Consider the following 9,422-nt stretch of genomic DNA (forward strand, 5'->3'; position numbering starts at 1 on the left):
AAAAAAAAAAGATTAATCATTGGATATCTATTCCTTGTCAACCTCACGACCAATCACATCTCACCAAAACCAGACTGTAACGAAATCATAATTCAACCCACTATGATATAACAATCCTGCTTACAACTGAAAATACTCTAATTTCTTTCCCAACATCTCAGCCCTCTAGCATTGCCCACATGTCCAAGCCCAAAGCCTGCTCTGAGACACAAGGCAAGCTTTTAGCTGTGAATCCCTAGGTCTCGACTTTTTTTTTCCTCTGTATTTGGGACAGGGCCTACAGGGTCTACAGAGTCTCACTATATAGATCAGACTTGTAGTGATTCTCCTGTTTTCAGCCTCCCAAGTGCTGGGGTTATAGCCACATGCCACCACGCCCAGTCTCAATTGCCGGGATTACAGCCGCATGCCACCACGCCCAGTCTCAATTGCCTCTCAGCTTGCCCTGGGGCAGGGCATGGTAGGGATTGAACCCCGGCCACTGCGCACTGCCTAAGCAGGCGCTTTAGTCTGCTGAGCTATCTGACTGGCCCAACAGGATTCTTACCCCCCCCCATCTTGACTCTTAATCAGGGGTAGATATTTAGTATTTGAGTTGTTTTTACCACTGTGCGTGTATGTTTGTGTGTGTTTGTGTGTGTGTGTGTGTGTGTGTGATCAAACCCAGACCTTTTGCACTAAGCTACATCCCCAACCCTTTTATTTATGGTTTTTTGTTTGTTTGTTTGTTTGTTTTTTTGTTTGTTTTTTGCAGATCCAGAGATTGAACAGGGGCCCTTACACTTGCTAGGCAAGCGCTTATTCTACTGTGCTATCTCCCCGGACCCTCTCAGCCCTTTTAAACTTTTTTATTTTGAGACAGGATCTCACTAAGTCATTAACTTCCCCAGGTGGGACTTGAACTTACAGTCTTCCTGCCTCAGCCTCCCAGAGTACTGGGATTAGCATGCACTTCCATACCTGGCTCACAAATCTTTAATTTTTTTAACCAGATCATATTTGATAGCTGCTTCTTCTTTTTTAATGTATTTGATACAAGGTCTCATTACGCAGCTCAGACTCATAGTGATCCGCCTGTCTCGGCCTCCCCAGTGCTGGGATTACAGGCGTGCACCACCACGCCCAGTCTCATAGCTTCTTTTGATTTGGAGAAAAATCAGCTTCCTGGGCAACATGAGGGCTCATCCTTTCCCCTCCAAGGATCCTTGTCTCGAGTCTGCTTGAACCTGGCTCTCTTGTCCTTCCGAAGCCAGCAGCCCCTTCTTCTGGCTGCTGTGTCACCAGGTGAGGAGGTTACCGCAGATTCCAAGTGCCAGGTGCTGAGTCTTGAGTCTGAAGCTTCCAGGAGCATGCTGTCCTCTGAAGATGTCACGAAAGTTCATCTTAACGTTCAAGGGGCGTTAGCAGCTGGAGATGGCTCAGTAGAATAAGTGCTTGCCTGGCAAGCACAAGAGTCTGAGTCCAATCCCCAATTCCGCCAAAAAAAAAAAAAAAAAAAAAAAAAGCTCTTGTTGTTACGGTGACGTGGTGCCGTGCTTTGACCACCTCATTGGGGCCTCTGAAGGCCGAGTTCCCTCAGTGCCACATGTCCTCTGGGAAAGCCACTACCACTTCCTATGTCCCTGCACCCCTCAGTGGACCCGAGGCTGGTGGCTGCCCACATCAAGTCCTGAGCTTGTCTTGGGGTCCTATCCAGTTGTTGCCACCACCCCAGCTGTCTCTGTGGGAAATCCCAGGTGGCCGGGACCAGGGCAGCCCTGGGCTCTGTTGCTCACTTCCATCCAGCACCCCATGCCTGTCTTGGGTTTAAGCCCCCCTCTCTCCCCACCTGCTACAAAGTCTGCACTCGCCTGCTTGGAGCAAGTCCCAGCGAGCGATCTCATGGTAAAATCCCTCAAGCCGCTCCCAGCGGTCCTTGGCCTCTGCCAACATTGATTTGGTTCAAAGCTGCCCTGACCGACTTCCTCTGGACAGCAACTCACTCCTTCCTGAGGGTCCATTTCTCACTGGACAGCCGCCACCGCCGGCCACCGAGGTGTCCCTTTCCTCCTGGAAGGATGTCAGGGGCCAGGGTCGAATCAGGTGTTGAGGCTTGGTTTCCTGTGCCCCAGAGAGATGCCAGGGTGGGAGAAATGTGGAGCTCAGTGGGCAGAGCTTACCCGTGTGTCTGGCACTGCCACCATGAGGCCAGACAGGAGGTTTCTGGATTTTGTCTGGGACCCTTGACCATGCGTCCCCAAGGGTTCCTTTAACAAACATGCATAAATGCATAGTGCAGCTGGCAAGAGGATGGTGTCCAGCTCACAGCTCTGATGAGTAAACTGAGGCATGGGTGCCAGGGGTTTGTGCAGAGCTGCCCAAACACTGCAGAGACGGAGCAGGCTGAGGAACCCCACCCCAGACCAGCCTCATGACCCGAGCTTGGGCCGCCAGCTTCTTTCATGTGCTGGGCCTCAGTTTTTTCATCTTTAAAATGGGGACAGTTGTGGCTCGAGGTTGGGGAGGGTGAAACACAGGGACCACACACACTATCTAGCCCCAGGTGGGTGGCCTATTCCTCAGGAACCTCCAGTCTGCCTCCTTGAGTCCACTGGGCCTGGGTCTGGGCCTAGTGCTGAGTTCAGGGTGGGGACATGCTGCACAGCTGAGCAGGGACAGCACTGACCCACAGTGAGGGTGTGTGACCTGCTGGTGACCTCAGAGCACAGTGCATGGAGCTGTAGGGGAGCCACAGGCAGATAGTTTGCTGCCTGGTCGGGGAAGACCTTGTCCTTCAACATTGCTGTTATTACTGTTGCTGTTTAGCGACCAGCCATGGCCTGCAGGGAGGTTGCGGGTACAGACAGCAGGGAGGGCAGTGGGCCTGCGGGGGAAGGACCATGCCATCGGTGGTACAGAGCGCAGGCGCCCGGGCAGGAGGACCGCGGTCCCAGGGTCCTAGCTGAGTGAGACAACTCTTCTTCCTGTCACCATCCAGTGGACCAAGAGCCAGGGCTCTGTTTTCAGACAGGGCAAGTCAGCTGCCTAGTGTTAAGCCTCTGGTATTTAAAGCCAGAGTCCTGTACAAAACATTTTCAGTAACTTCTCTGCACTGCAGTACTTTTCTCAAAGCTTTCGCTCAGTCTCTTCGAGTAGAGCCTACTAACTCAGTATGCACAGAGTGTTTTCAAAGCAAAAGTCCCATTTAGGGGAGCGGTCCTCTATCACCTATCTTAGCTTAGGCCAAAAAAGGGTTTCATTGGAGGGGTGCAGTCATATACAGCGGGGGTCGTGTGTGCAGTCCTGGGGGCCTGGGGTTTGTCACCACTCAGCACTGTCTTCCACTTTGACATCTTGTTCCCTTTCTAAAATTTTTATTTTTTCTATTTCAAACTGAGATCATCTTAAGGCATAGGGTTGCCCAGGCTGGCCTCCAACGTGACCTTCCTGCCTCAGCCTCCCAGAGTGCTGGGATTACAGGCAAGCACCTGGCCACCTGGCACCCGAGTGCTTCTCCAGGGGCTCAGAGCACTGGGTCCCTCGGGAGGGGAGCCCCCATGCCGTGCCCAGGACACACTGCAGAATGAAAGGGGGGAGTTCCCCATTTGTCCAGCTGCCCTTCCCCCAGCCCCTGCTGCCCGCTGTGCCTGTGGCCCCATTTTTTTTTCCGTTGTTGTTGCTTGCACACTCCTGACCCGGGGCCGCATGCATCCCCTGGGGAGCCCACGTAGCCTGCCCACTTCCGTGCTGTCAGTCCCCAGGAAGCCCCCAGATTCGCTGGCATCCACATAGGGGCCCACAAGGCTGTCTGGAAGTAGGAGGGACTCTGCTGTCCCTCTGTGTCCAGGCACCCCCACTCCCGCCCCATCACTGGGGGCCTTTGCCTGGCTCTGGGCCCCATCTGCCAGGGGAACCAAGTCATAGCTTTTCTGTCTGTCATTTTGAGCAGCGTAGCTGGGATGGAGCTGCAGCTGGCATGTGGCCTTCCGGCTGGCAGTGCCACTCAGGGTGTGCCCAGAAGGGGATTGCAGCAGTGCCCTGCTTTGCACACACAGTGCCACCCATGGTGCACGAGTGACCACATCTGGTGGGTGTGTGCGAGAGAGGGACCGCTGAAAGCCGGCCGTGGAGGTGAACAGCTGTAATCCCAGCACCCCGGAGGCTGCGGGGGGAAGATCGCAAGTTGAAGGCCAGCCTAGGCAAGTAGGAAGTTCAAACCCAGCTTGGAGACTTGGAAGAGAGAGCTTGTCTAAAAAAAAACAACAACAACAACAGAATGGATGGATTTCTGAGTCTTGGTATACAGCTCTTTTAAAGTTAGATTTCAAAATAAATAAATAAAAGATAAAGTTAGATTTCAGTGTTGACACTGGCAGCTTGCGTGTCATCTGCAGGAGAGAAATTAGAACTCTGGGGGTTCCCTGGAAGGGCACTTCCCGTATCTCTTTGGTGAAGTGCACCCCTGAGCTGTGAGTGCTTCTCCCTCAGGACCTCAGGAAGGACCGTCATGCCAGGTCCCAAGCTGGTGGCGGCCTCAGGACAATCCAGCCCGGCTGTCCCTCCAGTTAGGAGAGCACATCAGGGCTGGACCCTGATGACCAGGCTTACAGATAATGCTGTGTGCTGTGCACCTACTACATATATATATATTTGAAACAAGGTCTGTCTATGTACTTCAGGCTAACCATGAACTCACAATGTAGCCCAGGCTGGCCTCAAATTTGTGGCGATCCTCCTGTCTCAGCCTCTTGAGTCCTGGGATTACAGACCACCACGCTCCCGGTTGTTTCGATGATCTGATCTTATGGCCCCAAACCATGCTCAGGGAAGTCTCCTTGTCAGCCTTCCCCAGCTCCTGTCCCCACCCGCCTCCTGAGGGGACACTTTATCTTCCCAGAAATTCCCCAGGGCAACTGGCGTGTGTGCATGTACATGTGTGTAATGGAATGTGTGTGCGTGTAGATGTGTGTGTGTCTTGTGTGTACTCTGGGGTTGCTAAAGGCCTCGGTGAGTCACACCCGCACTTACTGCTTGCAGTCACCCGGAAGATGATAGCTGTGTGACTCCCTTTGACAGGCAGGGAAACTGAGGTTCCAAGGGAGAGGGAAGGTAAGGGCGACGTGGTGGGCGTGTGCCTTTCTTGGGGTGCGCAGGAAGCTGCAGCTCCTGGTGGCCCTGCTGGGCATCTGGGCGGTCGTGCGGGTGCAGCGGGTGCAGGGCTGGGCCAGGAGCTTCGAGTCCCCGCAGTGCGGACCTCTCCCAGTCCTCATCTGGCTTCAGCACCCGGCGGCTGTGCAACAGCGGGGTCCCAGCTGGGGCTGTTTCTTGGTTCCGATGCTGGGTCCAGCCTCGCTCTTTCTCTTTTCAGTTGTGCTGCCGCAATTTTTCTTTTCTTTTAATTTTGGTGAAATCCACATGACATGAAATTGACTTCTTTCTTTCTTTCATCCTTTTTCTTTCGGTACTGGGAATTGAACCCAGAGCCTCCACACTGAGCTACTTCCCCAGCCCTTTTTATTTCTTCTTCTGAGACGGGGTCTTTCGAAGTAGCTGAGGTTCCCACCCTGGGCTGGAGCTCACGATCCTCCTGCCTCAGCCTCCCAGAATGCTGTGCACCACCCTGCCCAGCTGAAACGAACCGTTTTAAAGTACGTGATCCGGTGGCCTTTCGTCCACTGAGCATGGCTCTCTGCCTCTGTTGGGCTCCAGAGCGTGCTTGTCGCCCTCGCAGGAAATCCTGCACCTAGAGCACCTGCTTCTCCGACCTCCCCTCCCCCAGTCCTGCCTCCCCCGCCAGCCTGCCTGGACTTGCCTATTCTGCATGCCTCTGGTCCATGAGACTGCAGGGGGAGTGGCCATGCCGGGTGGACCCCTCACCCCCGGCCTCAGGGGGCTCCGCGGGAGAGACGCACAGATGTGCGGGGCGCATGTGCGAGGCCGGGAGTGTCTGGCTTCTTCGCGTCCTATGAGAGCAGGTGCCCCAATTCTGCTCGCCTGCAGCTCAGAGACAGTCCACGGCGCGCGCGGGGCATCCCGCCAACCTGTCCCCCGCTTATGCCCGTGGGGCCGTTTCCCTTTCGTGGCTGCAGTGGACCGCTCGGTGCCGCGCATGCTCACACCTGTACTTGTTGGTTGGAGCTGCGCTTTCAGCTTTCCTGGGCACAAACCCAGGACAGGAGCAGAGGCTCGCTTAGCTCCCGGGTGGGGGAAGTCCGAGGGCCCTGTGCTGACACCTGCCGATCCCCTCCAAGTAGCTGGCACCATTTGGGGCCTGTTTTTAGTGCGCGAATCCAGGCCCCCTTCCGGCCATGGCCCTGGGCGTGCGGAGACGTGCATCAGCGCCCACACGCTGCACGAGCCAGGTGTCCCACGGTGGTGACACTGGCCTCTGCAGGGGTGCCACAGGCCGTGGTGGACCTCAAGACGAGGTCTTTGTGGAACCGGGGATTGAACTCAGGACCTTGTGCTTGCCGCCAGGCTGCCCGCCCCCTCCTCCTCCCGGACTTCCTCCTCCACCCTGCTGTGACCTCCCAGGGCTCCTGGGTAGAGCTCAAGTCTCACCACAGCGCCTGGGGCTCAGGAGCAACCACAGACTTGGTAGTCCCATGCAGAAGGAAGTCACTCTTTCCAGACCTGTGCAGGCCCGAGTTCAAAATTGAGACCTGGGCAATGCTCCCACCAAAGGCTGCAGGAAAAGGTCGGCCTCTGCCGGCGCCTGAAGCTCCTGGCATCCTTGGGTTGTGGTCACATCTCGCCCCTTCTCACCCAGCAGGGTCCTTAGTATCTGTCTTCCCCCATCCTCCTGGGCTTCGATGCCCGTGCCAGTGTCTGTCAAGGCGGCCTGGATCAGGATCTGCCAGTTAGCAGTGTGGCCTCGGGTGAGTCACTCCTGGCCATGAGGACAGAACTAGGTCTCCCCTTGCTCCCACAGGGTGACACCTGCACACAGTGGGTGCGCAGTCTGAATGTGCGTTGGGCGCAGCCCTGAGGTGAGCGCCGAGCGGGCTTGCAGCAGAGCCTGGGTGACTGTTTGTGAAGCCTGGGAGGGCTGTGCCTTTCCCGAGAGCACATGGAGCTGCTCTGACACCCATGTCTTCCACAGAACTGCAGAGACCACAGGAGGAAGCAGCCGCTGGGTACAGCGAGAAGAACCCCAGTGGTGGCCATGGTTGACGCGGACCCCACGCTGAGCACGAGTCACTCATTCTACGACGTAGCCAGGCATGGCATCCTGCAGGTGGCAGGTAGGTCCCCAGCTGCATGGTCCCTGAGTGTGTGTGTGTGTGTGTGTGTGTGTGTGTGTAGAGTAGGGGGGAACCAGGGGACTGTGCCCCAGGATGACAGCATGTAGGGGACCAGGGTATCTGTCTGAGGGAGCAAGGACATGCTTGTCACCACACTGCTGGGCTGTCTGAGAAGCCTAGGGTGGGAACACCCCAGGTAAATGCTGTTAACAAGGGCCCTGCACTACGGCTTCACATCCAGGGCAGTGCATGTCTGCGACACTTAGGAGACTGACCTGTAATGTAGCCCATCTACTGCAGGCAGTGGCCTTACCTCGGCCTTTAGGTCCCTGGACCAGGCGTCTCACCATTGGTGGTCACCTCCAAGGAGCTGGCGTCCTGTAGGGGCGACGGACAGACACAAAGGGGCACAGTTCTCCATCTGTTGCAGCCCCCAGGAACACACAGTCAGTATGCCCCGGGTACAGGGGAGGGGCCTGGGGACTAAACTTTTGAGGCTCAGGGAGTGAGGGTGCTGGGCTGGATGTGGGGGACACAGGTACACTGTTCAGGAACCAACTGAAGGGAAAGAGTTCTTTTTTTTTTTTTTTTTGCGGAACTGGGGATTGAACTCAGGCCCGTGCACTTGCCAGGGAAGGGCCTATTCCACTGAGCCATCTCCCTGGCCCCAGGAAAGAGTTCTTTATGCAAGAAACTGAAAGTATGTTAATTATGCTAATTTTCATTTAAATATTTGAACAGATATTATGTGTTGGGTTTCTAATACAGTAAATATCTGCCGCCCTAGCCCACATGTTCTTAAGTCTCTTTGATGCTGGTGATAATAACCACAGTGACAGCACAGTGGGAAAGGCTCAGTGGTAGCCATGTTTCTCTCCCAGGCCTCAGGCCGAGGTCCGGTCCAGGCTGTCCAATCAAAACTCTGCTTGAGTTCTTCCGGGAAGAACCAAAGACACCATTCTCTGATTGGCCCCAGGCTTTGGGCTTTGGGAGCTATGTTTCTTGGATTCCTGTTAGTGACAGGTCACACGCACTGGCTCAGCCAGTTTTGCCACCCCCTAATCTGCTTTATTTCTCTCCAAGACGTAAATCCCCACAATTAGAAAAAAAACCTAAGGGGTCAGGGAGATGGCTCAGTAGAATAAGTGCTTACCTGGCAAGCACAAGGGCCTGAGTTCAATCCCCAGTTCTGCCAAAAAAAAAATCTTTTCGGGGTGCTGAGGGGGTGACGGTCTCCATCTTCATGTGGGGATGTGGGCCTGTGCACCAGAGACTAAGTTCTCTCTAACTACCTGAAGAAATAAAAAGCTCCTGGCCGGCTTTGCCAAAATAGGTCACCACATTCTGGCGTGCTGGGGACTCCTTCTAGAGATGCATTTTAGGTCCTTGTCCTCCTGAACAAAGAGTTAGGCAGCACAAGTGCAAAAGGTAGCATGGTTTTTACAATTATTAAAGATAGGAAAAGAAACAGGATCTGCAGAGTGTGAATTTTTATTTTTTATGTCTTGGGGTGTTTTGCTTTTTAGCCGGGGTCTTGCTGTGTAGCCCAGGCTGGCCCTGAACTTGCCCCGGGCCTCCTGCCTCAGCCTCTGAGCGCTGCTGTGCGCCGCCGCGCCTGGCTGAATTATCGGTCTGCGTTTGCAGTACGTGATGTTTATAGTCCCTTGGCGAGTGGACAGAACACTCTCGGTTCTTCTCATGCTATTCCTAGCCTCACCTGCTTCCTCCAACTCTTGTTTCCCCTCATTTCCAGAAGATCTAGTTCCGATTCTTCCAGTTCGCTTTTTAAATCCCTTTTCTCTTGCTCTCCTTCCCACTTGAAAAAAGATGTCCCTACTTCCTGTTCTTTTTTGCATCTTTTATTTCACTCTTGTGTTTCGGGCTTCTTATAGAAGAGAAAAAACACGCAATTTTGAAGCTCGCAAGTCTGCTGTATTTCACTTCCGGAGGTGCGTCCTATTCCTAGAGGCTCGCGTTGGGCCTTCCCCATTGGCAGAGCCGTCCCCGCCACGCGGGAACGCGGCACCCTCTGTCCCATGCGTCTGAGGGCGGACGTACAGGCTCCTTCCAGGACTTAGCCGCCGCGAGCTGCGCTGCCGTGCATGGTGACTGCGTGGGTCACTGCAATATGGTGAATAACTCTTTCACGAAGATCCCTAGAAGAGAATGGCTGGGAATGGAGTGGAATTTTTAGTTTTT

The 9,422-nt window shown here is 54.5% G+C and overlaps 1 protein-coding gene across 4 annotated transcripts in view; it reads left to right on the plus strand.

Moving 5' to 3' along the window:
- Arhgap8 (Rho GTPase activating protein 8) overlaps positions 1 to 9,422 on the plus strand; it is a 41,796-nt gene that overhangs the window by 11,648 nt on the left and 20,726 nt on the right. For all 4 annotated transcript variants that reach the window (XM_023702523.1, XM_004642454.2, XM_023702524.1 and 1 more), the window contains exon 2: positions 7,082 to 7,223. In XM_023702523.1, coding sequence (XP_023558291.1) covers positions 7,145 to 7,223 — 79 coding nt within the window. In that variant the 5' untranslated portion in view covers positions 7,082 to 7,144. The remainder of the gene's footprint in view (positions 1 to 7,081; positions 7,224 to 9,422) is intronic.

The sequence above is a fragment of the Octodon degus genome, unplaced genomic scaffold, assembly GCF_000260255.1.
Source record: "Octodon degus isolate 3935 unplaced genomic scaffold, OctDeg1.0 scaffold00153, whole genome shotgun sequence".
In the NCBI taxonomy this organism is placed as follows: Eukaryota; Metazoa; Chordata; class Mammalia; order Rodentia; family Octodontidae; genus Octodon; species Octodon degus.